Below are 25,977 nucleotides of genomic sequence, written 5' to 3' on the forward strand. Positions count from 1 at the left end.
GGAGCTCACGCTGGGTCTGGAGAGCACGCAGGGCCCCGGATTGACCTGCTCCTCCTGCTCCCACGACGCCCCGCAGAGACCTCCGAACAGGGCCTCACCCCCGGTGGCTGTGCAGAGCGGGGTCTGCGACCGGCGGACACACCCTGTTAACCGATACTCCAGCAGTATCGGTCAATGATGGACCTTCGGGGCTGGGGCGTTCCGTGTGTCTGGTTCAGCGACCTCGGTCCTACGGCTGCTCTTCAAGGATGGTCACTTTCCTGTGTTGCCGACTGCTCCAGGTCAGTGGGACAGGCCCTACTTTCCCGTAGCTGCTGCTCCTGAGTCCTGTGGCCATGACTGTGCTCACTTCAATCACCCAGAGCCCACAGCCAGGCACACCGCGCGGTCCCTGGGTTCCTAATGCCCTGTGCCCAGGGCCGAACACCCTGCTCCAGCAACACTGGACCAGCAGCTGGGGCCTCCCCCCAGTCCCTTCACGTCAGGGTACCTGTGCAGCGCCAGCTCCCCTGTGGTTGGCCAGCCGTGTCCTCCTAACTGTACTATCTCCCTGCCTGCCCTGCTGCAGCGTGTCCTCCCTCAGGAAACTGAGAGCCACACCATGGAAGCTGAAGGAGCACTGAGCATCAGTCAGGCCCGTAATTTTCTGGAATCTCCCAGGGCACACGATAGGAGCCGGCCTCTCCAAAAGACCTCCACCACAGCTTCATGGGCCTGACCTGGGCCCACGGGCTTCCAGGGGACAGGCAGGGTGGGGCAGGGCAAGGTGGGCAGAGCGTGGGGTGAGCTTTGCTTATAGGAGACTGGTCTGCCCAGCTGGGTCCCCAGGGGCCAGAGAGGGCCAGGCCGAGGGGACTGAGGATGGGCAATCCCCCACATTCTGCTGTGTTCTCTATCCTGACTCCTCTGATGTCATCCACAGAGGTCTGAGGCCAGTCTACTGAGCCCTTGGCTGGGGCACAGTGGGTGCTCTCTGAATTTAGCTCTGAAAGCACGCATCCCACTCCAGATTCTCCCTTCTAATCCCTAAACTCCTTCGCAGCATGAAGTCGGGTGGGGGGTTGGGAGGGGCATTGGTCCCCCTGTGCCCCTCTTGGTTTCCACTGTACTGGTCCTGGTCTCACTGAGGCTGTCCTACTGCCCAGGTGGGCTGCCAGTCGTGGCCTCCAGGCAGCCCCACAGCCTGCCCACCTCCCCATATGTCCCTGGGAAGAGCAAGCTGCAGCCTGACAATGGGGTCCATGCCCACTCCCCTTACTCCCCACTCTGCCTACGGGAGACTTGGGGGGTGTCTCACATGGCCGTGGCAAGGAAGAACCCCTTCCCACAAGGCAGCACATAAGAGGCAGGGCCAGACTGGCCTTGGCTATGAGGTGATTTGGCCTCACCTGCAGGTAAGGCCGCTCACCTGTGGCAGCCTGCATTCCAGCCCAGATGGCTTGTTCAGAGGTCCCCTAAGCATGCAGGTGGCAGGGTTCCTGGGCCCAACCACAGGAAAGGGAAGACAGTGACCCTGAGGGCAGAAGGACACAGACCCTTCCCCACCTGCCCCCAAGCCACCACAGAGAGGAGGTGCCAAGTGAAAGCAGAACGTCCCTCCTATGTCCTCCTTCAAATCAGGAATAAAATGTTGGACATGTCAGAGCCCTGTGGCATGCTACTCAAGACCCTACCGGATGCATTCAGTTAAACGGGATTACTTGGACTCTACCAGTTTTAAATGCTTTTTTAAAAAAACGTAAACCAGTTTTGCATAATTAAAAATGCACTATTTTAAAGGAAACATGCTTATTGTGACATGTTAAGAAAATTCAGTAAGGTGCAAAGAGGAAAATAAAAATCCATGGCCTACCACCCAGAGAGAGGTATTAGTTACCTTTGATGTATTCCTTCCAGTCCCTTCTGTACAGATACTTATACACAAAACTAAGATCTTACTGTAAGTTAGGCTCCTTTTTTTCAAAAAGCAAACAAGTTAACTTTAGGCTGTAACCATTCCCCAGTGCTCTCTAGGATGCTTTGGAAATGGGATTTCTACCACATAGACGTATTAGAATTTATTTAATTAGACCCCTATGAGTGGACGGTTCAGATTTTCTCCCGTTGTTTACATTAGAAATAAGGCCATGGCCTTTGTCTTCTTCCTAAACCTTTGTCCACAGCTCTGACAACTGTTTTGAGATAGAGTCACAGAAAGGAATGAATGAGGGCAGTGGTGAGTACTGTCACATTTCCTTCTAGAAATATGTGCGCATGTATAGTCATATTGGAAAATTGTCTTGCTTCATCCAACCCAAACCAGCAGTTATATCCCTCTTTCTAATCTTAACACGCTGATGCTTTAAAAATGGTAAACTGTTTTATTTATTCACAGTACAATTAAATATTTCCTCCTTTATTTTTGGCCATTTGTTTTTTTCTTCTGTGTACCGTGACATCCACCGCCAATTCTCTTTCTCCTATGATTTGTAAGAGCTCTTCACAGATTAGGATATCTTTGCCATATTGCAAGTGTTTTTCATGCTTGGGCTTTGTCTTTTAATTGACAGAAGCTTTATATTTTCAGTATTCAAATATATCTGTCTTCCCCTTTACAATTCCTTCTCTTCTACTTAGGTTTATGGAGCCCTTGGCAACGGATGTTTTCTTCTTGATCTTTGTGGCTTAAGTCATGGAATGTGCTATTGGCCTGTATTTATCATATGTTACATTTCATTTACTACATATGAAATGTGTATCAGTCCTACATTGATTTTTGACACTTAATAGCCATTTCGCTTACATTTATCACACAGTATCTACAGGGAGTGTGTTTTCAGAGCTACGGAGCTTCCTCGATTGATCTGTGCACGCTTATGCAGATACGGTATGATTCTAATTTTTTTCACTTCACAAGATGTCTGGAGTAAATCTCTCCCTATTTGTTTAGCTTTCAAGGTTTTTCCCAGCCAGTCTTGACTGGCTTCTTAGGCCTCCAGATGAATCTTGGAATCATTTCATCCAAGTTCCAATTATTAATTTGGGAAACATTGATATCTCTACTGTCCCGTCTTCTTGTAGGGAGCTCTCATTTCTATCTCTTTCCTTCCAGTAACAACGAGCAATTTTTTTTCCAATAGGTCCTACGTGTATCTTGTTAGGACAAGGCCAGGTATTTTATATTTTTGGTTACGTTTGTCAAGAGAACTTTTCATTCCCTATTATACCTACTACTAGGGCCTTGTGGCTTCATGCAAAAATTAGTGATTTTTACAGAATTATCTTACATTTGGGGGCACCTGGGTAGCTCAGTAGGTTAAGTATCTGCCTTCAGCTCAGGTCATGATCCCAGGGTCCTGGGATCGAGTCCCGCATCGGACTTCTTGCTCAGTGGGGATCCTGCTTCTCCCTGTGCCCTCTGTTCATGCTTTCTCTCATTTTCAGTCAAATAAATAAATAAATAAATAAATAAATAAATAAATAAATAAATCTTTTTAAGAAATGTTTAAAAAAAAAGAATTCTCTTATATTCGGCCAATTCACTAAGCCTCTTCATTAACTCTAAAATCTTTACAGTGGATCCTTCTGGGTTTTCCAGGCACACCATCATCAGCAAATGATTCTTACGGTTTTATCTGTTCTTTTCTGACATTGGCTCCACATCATAAAGACACTGTCTGGAATTTCCAGAACCTCAGTGACAAAGCCACCTTCTTGTTGCCAACTTTACTGTGACCGCCTCCGGACGGGTGGCATTTTCCCAGAGTTCTGTAGAACACTGACTCCAGGAGGAGAAGGGTTCCATTCAGAACCAGGTTTGAGAAACCATGTGTGCCGATCCATCTCCTGAGATTCACCAGGCACATTTCTGTCCTAAAGCCTCTGAGAAATTCTGCTGTCAGGAATACTTGTTTTATGTTCTTTCACAAGCCTTTCCCAGACTCGTTTGACTGTAGAACCCCTCTATTTTCCTGTGTGAACATCGACAAACATCCTAAGAATTAGCCAGGCAGAACGCTTTTGGGGACATGTGCTTCTTTCTCTACCTTTAAATAAAATCTTGGTTGTCATGTTACCATCTGTTTTCAGATTTTTGAATACCAGGAGATCCTCTCCCAGCTCCCATGCAGCAGGTCACACCCCTTGCCCCAGCGGTGCCTTCAGCGTCAGGAGCTCCTGGGCTCGCTCTTAGCTGCCCCCCGCTGGGCATACTTCCCTGTGCACCGCTCCCCCTCCCCCCGCCACTGGTGCCTTTGCAAGCAATGCTCAGCTCTTCTCTCGAAGCTCCAGACCCCCATGCCGGCCTCTCCCTGGCTGTCTCTACTGGGATGGCACTGGGCACCTCAAACTCAACATATCTCAACTGAACTCATTGCCTTTCTCTCCAATACACTCTTCTCCTGTGTTCTCCATCTCAGGGGTGGCATCATCATGCACCTGGCTGCCCAAGGCCTGGGCCCAGTGTCTCTCCACCTTCATCCACCCACTCACCACCCCTGCCCTCGGACTTGGTCTCCTACCAAAGTTCTCCTTCATCTGCCTTCCTTACTCCAGCCCATGGCCATGGTCTCAGTAGAGCCCACTGCTGTCCTCCCTTCAATGGTGCACCCTTCCCAGCCAGGCTCCCACCCCCCATTCTGCACACAGGAGTCCACGGATTGTCTTAGAAATGCACATCGGATCCTGGAAACATCCCTGTGCTGATTCTTCTCCCTTTTACTTCCTTCTAGTCGCTTGGCCTGACCCCGTGAGGCCTGCCTGCCCCACCTTTGCCCCCACGGGTCTCTGACCCCTCATTATAATCCTTTCCTTGTCTGTACCTCTGCTCTAGAAACAGCCCTGGCGGTCGGGGACCACCTCAGTGGCCCAGCACAGAGCTTGGCACACAGAAACCCTTCATGAAATATGTGATGAACTATATGAACAGACTTCCTGATAAGCCAACAATCGCCTTATTCCCAGGATAAAACCTATTTTATCATGGTGGGAGTTTCATTTTATGTGTTATTGAATTAAGTTCTTAAAGTCTCGGGATTTTTTATATCTATTTTTAGAAGGAAGACAGGTCTGTACATTGTCTTGGACATGCTACCTTTGGCAGCTCTGAGTATAGGAATCACACTGGCTATAAAAATAAATTGGGTGGATGTCAGAATATATATATGTATAGCTCTGAAACGATTTCAATGGTGTTCTATTATCCTTGCTTAATAATTCCTTAGAAATGAATAAGAATGCACTGGCAAAAATAGATGGTCTGACTCTTGCTTTAGAGGTAATTTTCAGAGAACTTTGAAAACGCTGGAGAACTTCAGCTCCCGCCATGGTTATGGGACTGATTATCGTGTTTTATACACAAATATTTTGCAGTCCACTTTGAAATATTCTCATTTCCCAAGAAATCCTTGACTTGCCAGGATCTCTGTCTACCTTCAAGTTCTCACTCTTCTACAAATGGTGGACTGGGGTCATGAAAATCTACCGGCCCGCAGCAGTGAAGGGGAGAAGAACCACAAGAAGAAATGGCTTTGGGTGGGGACAGTTTAGCACAGAGCCTGCCAGGGCATAGTTAAAATAAACCAGAATTTGCCTCCTTGGGCAATCAACACTTACCAGGCTAAATAAGAGCCAAAGCTTTGCCAGCACCGGTAAGCAATTAACCATGCACGATTTCCAAAATTTCCTTTTTAACCAATATGGAGGCAACCAGGGGCGGAGGGGACGCAAGCTGCCACCTGGTTCCCAGACCAATCCGCGGCTCTCCTCTTTCTATTTCCAGGGCCGACCTGAAGTTTCCCATTTCCCCCCTCCAGCAGTAAAGGGAAGGGGTGTGGGATACAACTGTGCCCACGGCTCCCCAAACTCTCCTATAGCCGAGGAGGGTATGCGCATCCCCTGCTCCACTGATTACACTGGGCATCCAGAGGGAGGGGATGGGGGAGAGCCCAAGTGCAGGTCTAGCAGATGCCTAGTGTGGCAACTGCCCCAGATGCCTCCTCTTCTGCCCAGATAAGCAGAAGAATAAGGTTACATTATGCACGCCCCTTCTCATCTTTTAGTTTGTGCTTCCTCCTTCTCTCTCTCTCTTTTCTAGATTCATATGCCAGAAGTTTGCTTTTTGCCACAGCTCCCTTCTTGATTGGGTCAATTATCTCCATGTCCTAATTTCTTAATTCTGCTTTTCTGAAACTTATTTCCGTTTTTTTGTTCTCCCTAGGTTTTTGGTTTGTGGCTCTTGGTGACATTTGTGTTAACATTACTGAGTTCGATGCAGGGTTACTGTGTATTCATTCTCTCTTGTGCAATCTTGGGAAGCACCTGCAAATTTGCCTCTGAATACAGCTTTGGCCACACCCCACAGGTTCTGATCTCCAGTACTATCATTTTCATTAGTGTTCCAAGTAATTGCAGTGCTCATAGTCTCCCTCCTAGCTGGTTGTTTTTCAAATGTTTAAAGACATTGGATTTGGGGCACCTAAGTGGCTCAGTTGGTTAAGGGTCTGCCTTAGGCTCAGGTCATGATCCCAGGGTGCTGGGATCAAGCCCCACATCAGCCTCCCTGCTCAGTGGGGAGTCTGCTTCTCCCTCTCCCTTTGCCTCTCCCCACCACTCAGGCTCTCTCTCATCTCTTTCTCTCAAATAAATAACCAAAATCTTTAAAAAAAATAAAGACATTGGATTTTTTTTTCCAGTTAATATATCCCTTCCCTCCACCCTATTTTAGGGCACGGAGTCAGAGAATATAGCCAAAGAGTTTTAGCTGTATAAAATTCACTGCAATTTTCTTTACAACCTAAAGCACTTTTGTAATTTTCAAGGGTTCTATGATTCCTCAAAAAGAAGGCACATATTTCTGTAGGGCAAAGGAAAAAATGATATAACTGCTAATTTAACTTCGTACATTATTATTATATTATTTGAAACTTCTATGCCTTTTAAAATGTAATCTGTTAAAGGTCTTGAAAAGAGTACAAAAGATTCCCGCAGTTAGGTTTTCATCAATTTCTCCCTTGGCCTCACAGTTCGCTTTGATATACTTTATGTTCTCTGTGGGGAGCACAAAGGACCATGACTGGTGTCCTCACTGTGGCCGCTTCTACTTTGGAGTGACATGCTTCCTGGGTAAAGAGAGTGGTCTCAACCCAGCCATTCGAGCCCTTCGTTGTCATTTTTTATGCCACGGGCCTTATAAGTTGTGTGCAGTCGGATTTTATTTTTGGAGACTGAGAACCTCTGTCTTTGGGCAGAGGAGTTTAACCCTGCACCTAATTACCACGTCCAATGATTGATTTTGTACATACTGAGTGAAGTCAGACCACGGATTCTGGAATTCGGCTGCGAGGGTGAGAAGCCCAACTCCCAGGGAGCCAAATGACACTGGCCACTCACCCAGCACACCACCAACCTGCTTTAAGCCTCAGTGTTCTTATCTGTGAAATGGGGATCGTCATAGCTCCCGCTCCCCATCTACGCTTGCACTCAGTGAGTGAACACAGGTAAGGTCCTTCTGAGCTGCCCGGAACAGAGCTCCTTCCTTCCTCCCCATCTCTCCTTTCTCTGCACCCTCTTACCTTTCCATGTCAGGTCACTGTCTCTAGGGTCTTTCTCCCCCTGCTACACGGACCCCCACACGCTGCTAGGAAAGATGGCTCCAAGTTTGACAACAAAAGGGGGCAGCAGGAAGGGGAAGAGAGCCCAGTTAGGGTGGACGCTATGCAGAGAACAGAGAAGCTAAGGAGGGGAGGACACGGGGAGAAAAGGTGGGCGGTGGGCAGGAGGCCAGGTGAGGGGCCAAGTAACCTCAAGTTTCTGATGCTTTGAGGCCTGGGGCCACACTGACCCTAGAGGGACTGCCCCTCCTGAGGTTAGCCAATTCCTAGAGATACTAAGCCACTGGCTCTGGAGCATGCTTTTCAAATGCAAACCAACCAATTCAGAGTCTACACCCCCAGCCACCTCCTTCAAGGGGCTCTGCGGCTCCAGTCACCCCCGGGGAAGGCACTAGCCAACTACGGCCAGAGCCCGCTGGAATTATTCACGCTGGCCAGTCCTATGCCCACTCACCCTGCCATACCCAGCCCTTCCTGCAAAAACAACAGCTCCCCACGCCCTCCGCCTCCTGACCCACCGGGGTGCCACCCCGTGCGGCCCTGTGTGGGTGACGAACCATCTTTTCCATGGTAGTCATCTCTAGATTGGTTGGCCTCCCCACACCTGAGTAATAACAAAACCTACATTTTAAAACAAGGGGCAAGGTGAAAGGGGGTCAGGAATATGGGCGTGGCTCATACGTTTCTTGTTTCTTTCAGGTACCACACGGCAGCTGGGGACAGGTGCCAAGGTTTTGGCCTTTAGAGGAGGCCCGTGCCGCACTGGAGGGCCCCCTTCATCCCACAGCGAACGGGGGCTCTGCAGCGTTGGGAAGACACCGGCTCACTCACCTTCCCGTAGCTCAGCAGGATTATCCGCACCAGGACGACATTGATGTGGGCCCCCAAGGACTCGTCATGATAGATTTCGTTGACCTGAAAGACAACGGGGGGGGGGGGGTTGTCAGCAGGAACTACAGGCCCAAGGACCACCTGCCGCTGACAAGGGAGGGCCCAGGGGAGGCCCTGCCGACTCACCCACGCCGTGCCGTGCCCTCCATAAAACAGCCTCAACAGTCCCCCTCTTATGAAGCTTTGTGAGCACTGAATTTCCCCACGTGTGCAAAGGAACGGTGCTGGTGAAAACAGTATGATGCCATATTTGTCACCACACTAAATCAGATTACCCGTAGGGCCCCCCCCATGAAGTCACAGGGGACAGGGTGCACACCCCTACACACAGACACCCTTGCCCAGCTTTAAGGGTCTAACTCGATTTTTTAGTCCACAGTGAGACCACAGCCCTAAAAGCCAGTTTTTCTTAAGAGAGAAAGGGTTTCCCTCTCTCTCCATCAAATAAAGAAATAAAATCTTTCCGGGGGGTGGGGTGCCTGGGTGGCTCAGTCAGTCGAGTGTCTGCCTTCGGTTCAGATCATGATCCCAGGGTCCCCACAGCCAGCTCCCTGCTCAGTGGGGAGTCTGCTTCTCCCTCTCCCTCTGCCACTCCTCCTGCTTGTACTCGCTTGCTCTCTCTGTCAAATAAGTAAATAAAATGTTAAAAAAAAAAAAAAAGAGGAGAGAGAGAGAGGGTTTTTTATCTCCGAAGTATCGCTTTATCTCTCATGGGCAAGCCCGGCCAATTTGGCTCACGGCCTTTGACCGAGAGTCATGGTGTAGAAGTGAAGAAGGCAGTGACACGGGGAGGTCCTTGCTGCAGCTGGGGGTGGGGGGGGGGCAGGAGGGAGGAGAGGGCAGAGAAAGGCCGGGCGGAATGGCTAGGTTTCACTGTGCTTCTTCCACCGCTAACCCCTCGCCTATGCCTCGAGTTGGGGGACAGGGCAGAGAGGGTAAAAACAGCCCCAATATTTGGGAAGAAGCCAAAGGTAGAGAGAGCTTGCTTCTGCTGTCTGGGACCTGGGAGGGACAGGTTCATATCAAGAAGGGGTGGCTTCGGAAGGCCCAAAGGACAGTAGCTCCCAGCTACACTTAGGGGATCCAGGGACGGTGGGCAGGATAGTTGGGGGCTGGCCTGGGGCTGGGAGGGGGGCACCACTGGGCCTCGGAGGGAGCCCAGGGGGTGCTGGCCTGCAGGAGAGGAGACAGATGTTGCTTGGCCACAGAAGAGAGAATAAACCCCGACTGACCCCAACTGCAGGGCCTCAGCCTGGCAGAGCATGCTGGGACAGATGTGTGTAGATGCAGGGTGCCTAGGCCATGAACCACCCCTACCCATGGGCTGAACTGTGTCCCCCCAAATTCATTACTCCCAACAGAATGCAATTTGGAGGTGGGGCATTTGAGAGGCAGAGATGATGTCATGAGGGGGGAATCCCCATGATGAGATTAGTGCCCCTACTGGAAGAGACACCAGAGAGCTCCCTCACTCGCTCTCTCACTACCATGTGAGCACATAGCAAGAGGGAGGCTGTCTGCAAGCCAGGAAGAGAGCCCTCACTAGGACTGACACCTTGATCTTGGACTTCCAGCCTCCAGAACAGGGAGACATTAATGTGTGTCATTTAAGGGACCCAGCCTGCGGTATTTTGTCAGAGCAGCCTGAGCTCTAAGACAAGCCCAGAGTCAGCGCTTACCCTCTGACCCGACTACTCCCCCTAAAGCCTTCTGAACCGGAAAAGCCTGAGCCACCTCTCAGGAGCCAGGTCACATTTTCCCTTCTATCCCGGAGTGAGGGTGGCATCAGATAGAAGAACCAAAGAAAGCTGCCTTTTCCCCCACGCTTGAGCTTTAGTGTGTAGATCTCGGTCCAGCCATGCATATAACCCCCCAGCCCAGCAATGAGCCCCTTACAGATTCGCAATGGGACTCCTCAAACTGAGCCACCCTGGCCTCTCATTGAGCCCACCAGTCCCTGGGTCCAGAATCACCTGGCCTGGCCTCTCCCTCTCCACAGACCTCAGCAGGTACCCAGCTGACCCAGGAGAAAGCTATTGGCCGCAATGCACGTTAGCATTTGGGATTCAGCAGTGAACCAGCCCGGAGCTGGCCCTCTGTCAGGAGGTAGAGAGAGACACTCAGAAATCGCAAAAACAGCTTCACGACCATGACGATGCTGATGAGGACCTTGAGGGACAGGCAGGGAACCTAGAGGGCATAGTCATGGTGAATTTGCCCTGGTGAGGATTGGTGGGCCCCCTAAGGATGAGGCATTTCATCTCAGAGATAAGAAATGAGAAGAAGATACATCAGCAAAGCCGGCATAGTGCTCCTGGCAAAGAAAGCAGCATGTGTCAACATCCTGGGGTCAGAGGCAGTGATGAGTGTTCTAAGGACTGGGCAGGGGGAGAGGGCCCCTGAGGCCAGACCACACAGCTATTCAGGTAGTGAGAAGGGTTCCAGTTCTCTTCAAAGAGCAGTGGAGGATATGGAGTCATGAAAGAAGGATAATGACACTGCATTTTACAAAGACGACTTTGGCTCCTTTATGGAAAGCAGATTTAAGTGCCCACTATAGCATTTGAGGTATCAAGTGTGGGGCTCAGATCTGGGGGTGAGTGGAGAGAAGGAACAGATGTGAGGAGTGATATGAACTGGAATGGGGGGCAACTCTTACACATCCCCGGGACACTCTGCGCCACCTCAGCCCCATCCCCTTGTTGGCAGATGGAAGCATTTCATCTTAGCTCTGCATGGCGTCAGGGAAGGAAAAATGTCTCGTGGTCACTCCCAGAGCCTCCCCAGAAAACTAGGGGTCGAGGCTCCCTCAACACCCTGACCGTGTCTCCCCAGGGCCCGCGCTCTAACGGCACTTCTCAGAGCTGGTCTGGGGTGCACCTCGAAGGGACCTGCCCCCTTGCGTGCCCGGTGAGGCTCTAAGCCCAGGTGTGACAAGCTTTAGGAAGACAGGAAACCTGCCTTGGTATTCGGAAGGGATTCAGGGCTGAGCTCACAGCACTAGCTCATTTTATGCTCCCAACAGCCCTTGGAGGCCAAAATGCGAGGTGGTCAGTCCCACCTGAGCAATGGGGAAGCTGAGGCTCTGAGTGAGGGGTGCTTGCTGGTCCCCACAGGGAGGAAGGAGAGGCAGGGCTGGTCCCCTTCCCACTTCCCGGCCCAGACTTCGCCCACCAGGGTCCAGGATCCTCCTGTTCCCCTGAGCCCTGCCACTGTGCCCAAAGGTAGCCGCTTTCATCTCAAGTAAGGGGTCCTGTGTCCTTCGATACTGAGCAGCTCTGACCCTGACTCCTGATTCGGGACCGGGCATGACCAGAACCCCAGGAACCCCACCCACTCAGCGCTAAGCTCTATGAGGCAGAGGCCCACACCTGCTGGGGCTGGTGGCAAGGCGACCAGAGTCTGGGGTGTCAGGCCACTGAGTGGGGGCCGGGCAGGGGAGGCCCTGCCTTCTGAGCTGCCCAGTGGCTGCCAGCTCGCATCGGCTGGGCTGGGCTGGGCACCCTGCCCCCAGCCTCCCGAGCTGCAGAGCAGCGCACCCAGCAGATAGCCAGTGAAGAGGCCAGGCTGTGGGTCAGGCTGGCAGCTGGGCCTACTCCAGAGACGCCCCAGCCCTACCTCCCTGGTCATTTTCATGGTAGGCCTTTCATGGTTCTCTCCTCGAGGAAGCCTCTGTCCCTTCCAGAGGGGCCATGGCTCCACACAGGCTACTCCTCTGGGGGAGTTGGGCTGTGCCCTGGCCTCCCTCTGTGACACCTTTCCGAGAATGCAGGGCAGTGCTGAGAAGAGGGGTCCCCACAGCCCTTTGCCTCTGCTCGCCTGAGGAGGGGGCCGTGCCCTGCCCGCCAGGGGAACATGAGCCTTTCAGGGACCTGTAAGATTGTCACAGCCCTTGAGCCCACGGGATGCTGCTCAGACGCTGCTCAGATGCTAGAAGCCAGCAGGGCCCACCTGGCCATGGAGACCAGTGGGAAAGATGAGTACAATTTCCAGCGAAACGCTTGCATCCTTAATAGGAACAGAGCTACAATGTTTCTGCCGAGCAGAGAACTGACAGACGTGGCAGAGTGTCACTGAAGACGGAAGGCAGCCTCCAAACATCTCCCTCACGTCTCCCCTGTCCTCTCTTGACCCCGACCCATCAACCAGATAAGCAGGCAAGGGCGGGATCTCCCCAGTGCCTTTCTGCCTCTTGTCCTGCCCACACCCCCGCCCTGCACTGTTTTCACCACAGTCACCACTCAGCAGATCCGGCCTCCTCTTCCTCTGCCTGAAACCCTCAGTGCCCCCCCCGCCCCCCTCTCCCCACCATGCCTTCAGGAGCAGCCCCAGCCCCTCGGGGCTCTCTCGAAGCTGGCCCTGGCTGGCTTCTCTGTGCTCCGTCTGCTTCCTACTTTGCTCTGGGGCCCCCTCCCCCCCCACCGGCTCGATGGCTCCGCCTTCTGCAAAGCCTGGCTGCCCTCTCCAGCTGCTTGTGCAGTGGCTCATCCCTGGAATTCCCTCTCTCCCTCTCCAGCCCCAGAATTCTTGAAATATCTGAAGAGCATCTGCAAAAACAAAGTCATGGTAATAAATGTGTTTCAAAGAAGGGGGGGCAGTTACGCTTCGGCTTAATTCCCATCCACTCCAAGGCCTTCCCACTGCAACTGGAATAAAATCGAAGCCCTGCTGCCTCTTCTCAGGCTGCCCTGGCCTTGCCCACTGTGGTCCAGCCACTGGACTCTGGGCACCTTGCCCACAGAGCCCATCCCGACCTCAGGGCCTTCGCACTTGCTGTGCCCTCTATCCACTCATGCTTTCCCCCCCACACGACTGTCTCTGCTCACCCCAAAAGTACCCCCTAAAGTAGTTGCTCCCAGACTGGACTATGCACTTGATGTGAGAGGCACCTTTCCTCCTTGCTCACTGCTGTGTCCCCAGCAGTGTCTAGCACCTAGGAAAGGCTCAGTAAAGAGTTTTGAATGAATGAATGAATGAATGAATGAATGAATGAATGAATGAATGAGTGAATCACTTTGGAGAATGTGGAATGAAAGGAAATGGGCAAACTGTGTGACAGGGGCGGGGCCCACAATGCCCTGTAATGACTGAGACCCTAGCTAAGTGCCCAAGTATGTTCCCCATCCCACTCCACCTCCCCCGGAGACCTGTGTGCTGGGGAGAAGCTGCTCTCCTCTGCCCAGACCACAGGGGGAGGGGAAGCCAGGACAATGTCCTTGAGCCCTGTCTTGAGAAATTGATCCTGGAATCTTTAAACCTTGGGGGAAAATGTTCAAAGCCACAGCCCTTCTCCGTGCAGAGAGAGGCCAAGGGCTCTCTTGTTTGGGGAAATACATTGTAAAGCACCTTTTGCTTATGCAAAGATGCGGCCAAGCTTCTGTTCTGGAATAGGCAATAAGGAAGGACACAGGCTCTGCATGATAATGTAAAAGTTCGCCTTCTTTGTGGCAGAGTTCCACCCTGGCCACCAGTGAGCCCTGGCAGGAGGCCGAAGGCTGCTGGGCAGAGGTGACTTTCTCCTCTGCTGGGAGGATGGGGGGATGGGCGGGCGAAGGAAGGACTGGGCAGGGCCGGGGCTCCCTACCGGGGCAGGCAGTGGTAGAGCTGCCGGCTGGGTTACCATCCTTTATGCCCAACTTACCATCTCTTCCCCTGAGCTGCACTTTGGCAACTAAGACCGCAGTGCGAGCTGCACCCGCCACCACACCGGAGAACAGGCCAGGCCCGGAAAAGTCTGTCGTGAGGCCTCAGGAAGTGGGGCTCACAAGGTGCTCGGCAGCGGCTTCTCCGCGAAGCCCTGAACTAACTGGGAAGAAGTCGGTCTCTCTGAGGACCCTCAGGAGACAGCGTGGAAAAAGCGGTGTGGGAAGCAGGGGCAGAGAGGTCTGCGGACTTCGGAGGAAGATGTTCATCGGTGCACATCTCCAGACCCACGAACAGGGCCGCAAAAGCCTGGTCTTATTGCGCGAACGAACGTGTCCTTTACAGATCTTCTCCTCCCACTGGTTTCTCAGCAATGCTTCACAGGCAACGCAGGTACAAACGTGGCCCTAGCCTCTCTGCTCAAAAGATCAAATGGCCACAAAATCCAAATGGGCAGGACTGGTTGTACCATACAACAAACATGGGAGAGGGGTAGAGTCCTCCTTCAACACCGGGTCCAAGAACACGGCCCCAAGAGCCCAAGACTCTTCCAGTGAGGCCCAAACTGTTCCTGTCCCTGCAGGTCCCCAGGGTGGAGACAGGGCTCCTCCACCCCCAGGCCAGCAGCTGGATGCCCAGAACCCAGTGGAGGCTCAACGAATGTTCACCAGGCAAACAAAAAGCAAAGCTGCCTTAGGAAACAGTCCCTGTCGGTGCAGATTACCGCTGGAGCTGCCCCTTCCCTGTCTCTCTGTCAGGCTGCACAGGTTCCAGGGTGGGCTTGGCCACCCTCCCGCCCTGTGACCCGGGCCTGGCACATGGCCTGTTTGTGGCTCAGTGTCCTGATCCATGAAATGGAGGTGATGGACCTCACCCCTCAGGCTGTCACCAGGACCGGCCTCAACGCTGTATTTAAAGCATCCAGCAAAACCCCAGGCATATAGTACGCTCCCAGGCCCGCTGGGCGCTCTCCTCGGGGCCACCCAGAAGGGCCTTGGTGGACAGCAGTGTATGCCAGGCATTTTCCGAAGCCCACGCTGCTGCCCACCAGAGGGGTATGTGTGCGTATGTGTGTGTGTGATCCACACCAGGGGTTCTCCCTGCCAGGCCCCGCTGCGGGTAAGGGACGGCCACCCCACCATGTGGGACCAGACATTCCCACTCACTGACCAACAACTCATCAGAAAGGGGGTAATGCTATGGAACAGAGAAAGACAGACTCTGCTGAGGCTGCAGGCCAGGGCCTGCTGTTCCCCTGAGGCCACTGGCAGGGAAGGAGCACAGAGAAGGCAGGGATCTTGATTCTTGCTAGCAGCAACCCCGGCCCCGGAGAGCCCAGGGGCATAGCCTCTCTGATGTTCCCCGGAGCTCCTCGGCACTACCTGACCACAGAGCCCCAGGGACCGACATGGTGTCTCAACCAGAAGAAGCTTTTGGGGGAGGGGCCCCTCATGGCAAGACCTCATGGCACCCTCACCTACCCTCAACCAGTCTGAGTTTGAGCATGACCTTCACCCCTGTGCTGTGATCTCTGTCACCTGTGTTCAACTGGGCACAGTGATGTCATCTGAAAACAATGCTTTTTCTTGCCTTCTGTGATTCCCATTTTTCTGCTGCCCTTTCACCATTTTGAGCCCAAGAAAGAGAGGTAAGATGCCATCGTGAGGAGGTGTGGCCAAGGTACCCAGGAAATCCCTGGGGACAGCAAAAGGGGAGGAGAAAGTGCCTTGCCTGATGAAGGAAGTCAGGGAAGGCGGCTGAGGAGAGGTACGACATCAGACCCAGGGTCACGGCGCCCCATCCCTGCCACTGCCCCCCACACCCTCAGGGTCAAACAGATAGATTCTGAGGGCTATGGGTCCTGCTTCCCACTTGGACTCTGATGGCAGAGTCCGCTCCCAATGTAGCGCTAAGTGCCAGGTGAGAAATGGGGGGGCTTGTGCGAATGAAGCAGCCCAAGCAGCAACCTGGTTCCCCCCAGCCCCAGAGGGGTGTGCGTGGGCTCCAGAAGCTCTTGTCTTATGCTGGCTGTGGACCGAGAGAGGCTGCAGAGGGGACAAGGCATCACAGCACCTGCCCTGGACCAGGTGGGGCCCGGCACACCTGAGCAGTCCAGGTAAAGGGCCCCAGGGCTGGACCCGACACCCCCCCCCCACAGCAAAAATGGCCAGGGCTCAGGCCAGCATCCCCACTGCTGCCAGGGCCCCAGGGGTCTCCACGTGATGAAGGGGAAGGGAGGGACCCTGCCAAACAGGCGTTGACCCAGAAAAGACTGAGAAAACCAGGACAGTTTAGACTGTCATCTGTGTCCCCGGCACAGGCAGGGCTCCCAAGGAATTCAGAGCTCCCAGCAAAATTCAGCAGCTTTGCTCCAAGCCTCCTCTCAGCATTCGACTCACTGCCAGGCTTGTCTGCCGCGAACACAGCCCTCTCTGAGAGTGGTTCACTCACATTTAGCGCCCTTCCTAACATCCAGGGCATAAGGAACCTCCTTGAACACAGTAGGAAGTGGTTTTGTCCTTGCACGCGGCACGTGGCCCTTCCCACCATCAGAGTCTGTCTGAGTCACCGAGCTCCCCTGCCAGCTCTTCCTTAACCCACCTGGGCCCAGGCTCAGACCAAACAGCCCGAAGTGTGGAGCATGGGAACCAACTGGCAGAAGAGAAGGCAGATGAACGCCCTCTGCTACCCAGGGAACCCAGGACCAAAGGGACATGTCTTGGAGGCACAAGTTCTCGTTGCCAGACATGCGCAGGGAGGAGGTTTGTGCACCGCCCTGCCCCCACATCTGGCTGTCTCCCGCTCCCCGGGCCCATGTCCCATGTTCGCTGGGTGCTTGCTATGCTAACTCGGATGCTGCTCCCCTGCAGGCTGTTTCCTCTGCCACCATCACCATCTTGAATGCCCTCATGAGTTTGTTAGATTGTCAGCTGCCCTCTCCCTCCACTGGACCTGCGCCCTGAGAGCCGAGGGGCTCGAGAAACTGTTAGCTCTTAAAGCTTTAGGATGAAACCCAAGCTCCCTCCATCTGGCTGGTTCCATCCCCCTGGGGCCTCCGGGCCCCAAGTCCCCAAGCCTGCCCCACCCCACCTGTCCCATTCCTGGGACACGCCAAGGGTGTGGCTCCTTCAGCAGGAAATAGCCCCAGCTCTGGGCTCCCCTCCACGGTGACCTACTCCCCAGTCAGGCAGAGGGTGCTAGCTGGGCCCCTGTCCACCTTACTGACCTAAAGCAGGTGAGTGTGTCCCTATGAGAGCCAAGCTTCTCAAGGACAAGAGCTGGGCTGGTTTGGCAGATGTCACAGACAAAGGAATGACTATGACGCCTCGTTGGTAAGCTATGACCTTCTAAGACCTGTGCCGAGTGCCTCCTCAAGTCATCATCTTTACCTCCCACACCCTGCTGAGTGAGCTTTATTAGCGCTGTTTTACCAGTGGGGAAACTGAGGCTCCAAGAGATTGAGAAATTCACCTACTGAAATACAAGTGGGAACTGGGGCAAAGGCTTTTTTTTTTTTTTTTTTTAAGATTTTATTTATTTATGTGACAGAGAGACAGCCAGTGAGAGAGGGAACACAGCAGGGGGAGTGGGAGAGGAAGAAGCAGGCTCCCAGCGGAGGAGCCCGATGTGGGACTCGATCCTGGAACGCCGGGATCACGCCCTGAGCCAAAGGCAGACGCTTAACGACTGCGCTACCCAGGCGCCCCAAGGGGCAAAGGCTTTTGAGAGTGCCATTTGGCAAATCTGAAATTAAAACCGTGCGTCCTTGTGACCTGATGATTCAAGCTTCTAGCATCTACGGTGGAGAAAAAACTTTGATCATAAGGAAGGGACAAAGACACTTAGCCTACTGGGACATCTTTTCCATGGACAGGTAGAGTCTATTTTTTTTTTTTTATGGGAGTCTGTGGGACCTAGTCACTTTATGAGAATTCACTCACTCACTAATTTACTCAAAAGGTGTTTACTCAATACCTATTATGTGCTGGGCCCTTTGCTAAGTGCTGAACATGCAAAGCAGATAAGCAAACCCCCTGAGTTTGATGTTCAATGTGTGTCACACTTTTCTATGAACTCCTAATCCTCTCGAGACCCGCCACCAAGCATGCCCCTGGCAATGGAGCAGGACCCCCCAGGATCACTGCATGGGAATTTGGCACTGATGGAGCAGGCTGGCAGCGAAGCGCAGGCTGGCCCAGACCGGGAGCCAGTGGGGTGCCACACTCTCTGCTTTTCCAGCTCCGCTGTCACCTCCTTGCTGGAGTCTGCAGAGACAAGGTCCGCAGCTGCCTCTAGCTGTCACCAAGGAGTGACGATGCCTGGCCCTCCTTGTCCACGAGGACTCTAACTCCTGCGTTGACAACCATCAGCTCCCCCAGTGAGGCCAAGGGCAAGCTGCTCCCAGATTTCCACATCACCTGTCAGCTGGCCTCCTGGAGAGGGGAGGGAGGTCAGGGAGAATCCTGGGGGTGGGGTGGGGTGCCACACGCTTCAGGGAAGAAGAGGTAGCATGGTACCCCCCCACTGGAACTTTCTCCACCTACGTGATCATCACTGCAGCGGGGGGAGGTGTCTACTGTCCTATTGTCTATCCCGCCCCCACTGCAATGTGAGCTCTGTGCAGGCAGGACGCCCCCCCACACACACACACACAAACACCAGGCTTCCTCAGCAGCACATTCCAGCTAAGTCTGGCACAGGCAGGTGCTCTGTAAACAGCCACTGGATGGGTGAATGAGTGAGCGAGCAAATCTTAGAGAGAACAGGAAGGCACAATAGATAGAAAAGCCAGAGGAAAAACCAGGAGAGGCACAGAAGTCGATGGAAAACGATCTGGGGCAAGGGCAAGTGATGTCAAACGCTGCTGGGAGATCCAAGAGCCAAGGTGAGAACATGCCTTGGCTCTTCCTCAAGGATCTGGGAGCGCTCGCTCTTTAGGCCACAACAGCAGGGAGGGGACAGGCACCTGGGCCAGGTCCCCAGGGAGGGCCCATCTTCCCCCACGCATGTGAATCCCATCTGCCATGCCCTAGCTGCACCACTCAACCTCTCTGAGCCTCGCTGAGCTTACCCAGGAGAGGGAACTCATGGAGCCACCGGGACAACGTGGACACGTCAGCTTAGTGCCTCCTCACATGGGGCTGCCAAGCATAAAACCTCAGTCTCCCCAGGCTGTGGGGGGAGGAGTTTCTGATAACAGAAAGCATGAGTCCCACACTCTTAAAGAGAGAAGTTTCTCTTTTTAGACCCCAAACAAACCTCATCACTTCCCTGTCATAGTATGGCAGGGGACCCCAAGCATCAACCCTCTTGGGTGCCCCTCAGCCCGACACAAAAGGCTTTGCCAACCTCATCTCCTGCTTCACTCCAGCACCCTACACCCCGGCAGGGCCCAACCTCATACTGTGATGCGGTGATGCCACTGGGCCTTTGCACATGCTGTTCTATCACCTTCAGCAACACCTGCACGCACCAGGCTCCCCTCCTCGTTAACCCCTGCCTCTGCTCTGGGGCAGCTCAAGTGGCCCTCGTCTGAGGCGCTCTTCCCTGTGACCTCAGAATGCCCTCAATTTGCACAATCAGCACTTACATTAACCACGGTGTCATTACTCTTCCTTTCCTTGCTCCCCAGCCCTCTCACGTTCCAAACTCTCTCAGCACAGGGACATGACAGCTCGCTTCTATACCCCAGTGCCCAGAATGGGGCCCGACTTAGGCCAGGGGTTCAGAGAGTGCCCAATGCACAAACACATAGCCAGGAATGGCTCACGTCCACAGGATGCTCTCCACGGGCCCAGCATGCTGCGAAGCACTTTTCTGGTGTTTAACTCGAGTCACGCTCACGCCAGCCCTGGGAGGTAGCATTAATTATCCCCTATCACGGACACAGCAGGGCAGGCAGTTGCCTCCTTTCTTCTAGGCCAGAAGGAACCATCCACCAGCTGACTGGCCAGACTTGTCCTGCGGTCGTGTTCTGATTCACTTGTACAATGTGAGGTCTTAATTTCAATTTGTTGCTGACATTGAAAAATAATTAAATTTCCCATAAAAGTTGGATTTCCAGTTTCTCATGAAAAAACAGAAGAGCTGGCAACAGTGGGTCCACTTCTTCCTCTGTGACCACTAGTGCTCAGGACCAAGGAGGGGACCTCCAGGGGTGTGGCCTCTCCTGTCACCCCAGTCCCCACCACTCCCTACTGCCCACAGCCACCTTTACCCGGGCTTATGCCTCCTGCCTGGCGCCTGTCAGCATAGGAGAGTGTGGCCCCATCTCAAGCATTCTATCTGCCTCATGCACACACCGCCGGCCCTGATGGCTGTATCTCCTTGGCAGCACACGGGGCCGTGTTCTCAGGCCAATGGGACACGTGTGAAGATGCCCCGCTATTGCCCACAGTGCCAGCACAGCCCGGGGCCTGGGGCAGCTGCCGTGCCATGATGGGAACTTCTGCTCCCTGTTCTCCCACTCGTGCTCTGGCCAGGCCCAACCCCAAACGTGCCCCCCCCGCCCCCGCCCCGTGCCGGAGAGCCCTGCTCACTTCCCTTCAACTTACGGGAAGCCAGTTTCAGCGTCCGGTTCCAGACATGGTTTTCTCTTTCCCAGGAACCAGAGCCAGAGACATGCGAACGGGGACTGGGGGCAGCGCCTTCGCCCTGGCTAGTTTGTAATTCCAGGGCCAGTTCACGAGATGACACCGCCCCCCTCCCCTGTCCCCCTGGGGGACCAGCAGAAAACATTTCGGTCCTGCCAAGGCCTTCCCCACCATCACCACACGGCCCCAACATTCTTGGAAGTTGGTGAGAAATGGAGCCTGTATGCCTCTGATTATTTGCAAACCCTGGCAGGGCTTTGGTAAACCCAGGCCAATTTCTGGATTAAATTAGAAAAGAAAAGAGGAAAAATATCGGAATCCTGGCACAGACAGAAATCATTCATTCAACAAAACTTGTTTAAGAACATACTGTACAGAGGCCTGTCCCCATGCTAGGGGTGTCAAAGGGTATGGCCTCTACTTGTAAAGCTCAGAAGCCTCTGCAGAGCACAATTCTCTGTAGGCCTAAGGAGCGTATCTGCCCTCCGCAGAAGAGATGATCTGGGGGCTCAGGAATTCTTCCGGAACACAAGCAGTTAACACAGCTGGGAGAGACAGCTCTGTCTGTCCAGAAATCTGCTCTTCCTACTCTACTGTTTTAAAATGATTCTTAGGACCAGCTCATTTCATTGCTTTTGAAAGAATCCCCAAAGTGACCTCACAGGTCCACTGAGCTGGCAAGGCTAGGGTCGGGGTGGGGGTGGACGGAGGTCTGAGCTAGGAGAGGGTGGAGCTTACTCAGCTCAAGGGCGAGGTCCCTGATGGTGGCCTGCAGGAAAAGGCTGCTCCAGCTGCAGAGGACTGGTGGGCTGAAAAGGGTGAGGGGAGCCTAGTCTCCTGGGGACTATGCAAGCCTTTAGGGGTTCTCAGAGTCTGTGGAAGGTATAAAGATGAAGAAACCAAGCGCAGGGCAAGGTGGGAACTTTGCCAGGTATGTAAAAGCCAGGACTAAGATGTAGCCGTTTCTGGCTCCAAAGCTGGTCCTCATTCTATACCAGTCACTTCACTAGTACAGACACACAGTGGGACGTGAATGCAACCTCTAGAGCACTGGGGCCACAACTCAAGGTGAGCTCAGAGCATGCGGGAGATTTCTTTAGAGCCGGATAACAAATATTTCCTCAGCACCAGGAAGTGACCGTGTTCAGTGCTATGGACCACATGTCTCTGTCCCGGCTACTCTGCTGTGATGGCCCAAAAGCAGCCACAGACTATTCATAAATGAGTGGGTGTGGGCTGGATCCCAAAACTTTATTTTAAAAAAAGGATGATGGGCCAGATTTGGCCCTTGGGCTGTAGTTTTGGGAAACTTACTTTAGAATCTCTGTTTATCTTGAAAAGTTCTGTGCATTTTGCTTTAATTCAGTAACATGCCCAAGGCTGGTTTCATATAAAATTGATGTTTTAAAATGTTTGCCATCCAAAAGGAGTGGCACTTCTGGGGCACACCGTGGTGGCCTCAATGGCCTCGGTGGTCTCTGTGGCCTCTGGCGGACGTTATCAGAGGCAAAGAGAGGATCGTGGGCCACCTTCTGGGGCAGGCCATCGCCCACCGCGATAGTCTGCCTCACACCTGCAAGGAGGGCAATGGGACCAGCAGCTCCCTAGGCAGTTCTCTTTGTGGCTACTGAGATCCCAAGTAACACACAAAGGCCTTTGGTTTCTCAGGGAAGAGCAGGATTAGTTAGTGCTTCAGCTAAAGGCTATAAGCCCACATAAGCAACACCAGTTTGGGGCCCAAATTGTAGATTTCTTGAAGTCTTGGCACGAATTTCACTTTTCAAAATGCACGTGTGAACATGTTCCTTTAATCAAGGCTCTAGTCTTCCCATAAGGTATTCGTCACCTGAGCCAGGAGAACAGCCACCATCTGTGCCTGGCAAGGTAACTGGAGGGGCCATGAACAGGGAGGCTGCATCCTAGCTCGGCTCCTGGGGCCTCCAGACACACACGGCCACAGCACCAAGTTTGGAAGCACAGACTAGCTCAGGGGCTGGCAAAGCAGGTCTGTGAAAATGTGGTTATGCCCCAATATACCAGCAGGTGTGTTCAGGCGTGTTGACCGCAGCCCAGCCTGGGAGCATCAGGCACAGCATGGAACACATTTCTAAGGAGAAAGGGTCAAACGGAACAGCAGTTCCCAGTGCACTGAGAGCCTGTGAAAGAGGGGAGTCCTGGGCAGAGGGAGCCTCCTCATTCCCAGAGCTGGGTCCAGTGGAGGCCATAGCATGAGCCAGGGTTGAAGGCAGGCAGGAGCAGGAGCAGGAGCAGGAATGGAATGACAGAGGAGGGAGGCCAGCCGTTGAGAGCCACATTGAAGCAGGGAGCCCAGGTGGGGCCCAGCAGCAGTGCGGGAATGGGGCCTGAGGAGCCAGCGTGGCTAGACAGGCCACCTACCTGGCCACAGCTCCTAGTTCTGCTCTCACAGCCCTCCCAGCGCTAGCAGGGAGACCCTTCCTCCCTTGAGCAGTGGATAGAGGCTCTCAGATGGGCTTCCCAGCCTCTCTGACCAGACTAAGGACCCCAGGGCCAAGGGGACGGGGCCTAATCCCGGGTTTGCTGGCAATCTTTGAGGCTCTGGCATTTGAGAGCTAAAAACCAGTGTGAGGGCCCCAGAGAATGAGGTCACTGCCCAAAGCCTGTCCCCAATGCTCAGAAGGCCCTAGCGCCCTCTTAGGCACAGCCTTCTTCACCTGGGCAGAAAGCCGAGAGTGGGTGTAGCTTTGGGCTGAGCCTCTGGACAAGCAGGAGGGCCATGGAGAATGGGGCCCTGAGGCAGGATGCACAGACCACATCAGGTATCTGGGGATGGCCAGGCTGGGCTGCGGGGTCTCAGTGCAGGGCTTGTGTTCCCGAGTTCATGGACCAGTGACCAGGGCCCTTACCTTCAGTTTGCCCTGGGCCCCAGGGGTTTGATAATAGGACTGGGTATAGGGCTGCTGTGGCTGAACTCAGTAAGAAAGGCCAGGTGGTCAGTGCAAGGCCATGGGTTTGGGAAATGATGCTGCTGACAACAAGCCATGGGAGTCTGCCAGGGGAACCGGAGTGAAACTCCAGAAAATTAACTGCTGGGGGAGGACATGAAGTACCAAACACAGCACCCAAGGGAAAAGCCGAGGAGAGAAAGATCTCAGGACACCACTATACACAAAAACATAAACCATCACAAACTGCCCCCAAACAAAACAAAGGGCAAAGAACCAAACCGTGGATAATATTTCCCACCCACATGACAAAGAAAAAATTTAGCCTATTCTAATATAAAGATTCTTCAAATTAACAAGAAAGAAACTAATATCCCAAGAGAATAAAGGACATAGATAGGCCCATCCTAAACATGGAAGATGATTGCTGTTTTAAAGTATATATATATATATATATATATATATATTTTTTTTTTTTTTTAACAAACGCAACCTCATTACCATAAAATAAATACAACTTAATGACAAAAAGCATATCCCAGCTATAGCTTTCAAATTACCATAGGTGAAAAGGATTCAGTGGTATGAGGAGGAGGGGAAACAGGCATTTGCTCAATGGAGTGTGAATAGGTGAAACCCTAACAGAGAACATTCCAGCAGAGAAAGCTTTAGAATGCACATATCTGTTGACCAGGCACTACACTTTTAGGGACACAGTTTAAGGAACAGTAGTAAAGGACAAGTGATAGATTTAGCTGTAAGGATGTTCACTACAGCTTAGTGGCCGATTTGACCTCTAATAGAGAAATTAATTTTGTTATATGAATATGTCATATCAATAATCAGTTACATAAAAAGTATGCCATGTGATTCAATGTGATGCCACCATTAAAATGTGGTAGTAGGAGAAAATATTCACATACCTATAGGAATATATTCTAATTTTCCATCATAAATAATATGTTGTCTGTGTTAGATACAGCATCTTTTAATAAATGAAGAATGTTATTTTCTAGATTTAGGGAGGAAAAGTAGGAAATAGAACCTGCCAGGAGGTGCTGGAATGGGTTGGTGAGGGTGGGGAGTCTGAACGCCATGAGACCTTTTCTGCACCCAGGTGGCTCTTGGGATGCTCAGCAAACATTTCCAACTCTTGTCACCTTCCAGAGAGTCCAAGATGGAAAGAGGGACAGATTGATTAATTCCCATTTCCCTATGAAAAAAAAGGGAATAAAATGTCTTGCCCATAAATGCAGGAAGGAAGTGGCACCTCTAACGATTTCCCACTGCCCTTATGGTCACATCCAAGTCCCTCTCCACATCCAGTGACTGGCCCTGCTCACTGGAAACTTCCCTTCCTACCTGGGCCCCTTGTTCCCCAAATAGCCTTTTCTCACACTTTCGAATGTGCTAACCTCATTCCTGCCTCAGGGCCTTTGCACCACCTGTTTCCTCTGAAAACTATTCTGACCCTTCCCACAGTAATCCACTATCAGTCAAGTCTTAGTTCCAATGTTAATTTCTGTGCATGTCCTTGCTGACCACCTGTATAAAGTGGCCCACCTTTCCCAGCCTTTCTCCCTTCTCCACCTCACTATTTTATTTCTTTCATTATCTTTATCTGAAATTATCTCTTTTGCTTTTCACTTGAATATTATCTGTGCCCCTGGCCAGAATGCAAGCTATGGCTATGTCCTGTCTTGCTCACAGCTATACCCCTTGCCTGACATATAGAAGATGCCCAAAGAACATTTGTTGACTGAATCGTCAGGTGCCAGGTGTATTAATCAGCACAGGATGAGCTATGCTGCATAACAAAGTCTCCACCTCATCAGGAGCTTAACACAATAAAGCTGGTATGTGTTTCCTTATACACGTCACAGTCCAATGCAGGCTGAATGGTCCTGCCCCATTTTGTACCTCCACCTACTGGAATGTATGGCTCCCAAGATCACTGTGTTAGGGAAAGACAAGAGGGAGGGACACACTGGCTCTTAACTGCCTTGGCCAAGAGGTGACACACATCACTTCCTTACACGGAGGCCACTAGGTAAAACTAGCCACACAGCCCCAGATTAGGTGCAAGGGAGACATCCAAGGAACCTGAAATGTCTATGTCACACCAGGACCCACACATCCCAGCCCAGACTCTGCCACAAAGAGACCCCAAAGGGAAACCCTACAGGCAGAATCACCCTGAACGATGAGGGAAACCAGCCTAGCTGTGAGCTGCTAGGGTCCAACCACACCTGCCTCCTGCCCACCTTGGCCTCTGCTCCTCCTCAGAGCCTGCATTCCCTGGGTCCCTGCCATCAGAACCCCCACCAGACCCTCCTC

General features: G+C 52.6%; 1 protein-coding gene across 1 annotated transcript in view; it reads right to left on the bottom strand.

Moving 5' to 3' along the window:
* ADAMTS2 (ADAM metallopeptidase with thrombospondin type 1 motif 2) overlaps positions 1–25,977 on the bottom strand; it is a 222,383-nt gene that overhangs the window by 62,913 nt on the left and 133,493 nt on the right. Inside the window, exon 5 of the mRNA XM_045794972.2 lies at positions 8,421–8,504. Coding sequence (XP_045650928.2) covers positions 8,421–8,504 — 84 coding nt within the window. The remainder of the gene's footprint in view (positions 1–8,420; positions 8,505–25,977) is intronic.

Source organism: Ursus americanus, chromosome 5, assembly GCF_024610735.1.
Source record: "Ursus americanus isolate L20-20 chromosome 5, mUrsAme1.1.p, whole genome shotgun sequence".
Taxonomy (NCBI): Eukaryota; Metazoa; Chordata; class Mammalia; order Carnivora; family Ursidae; genus Ursus; species Ursus americanus.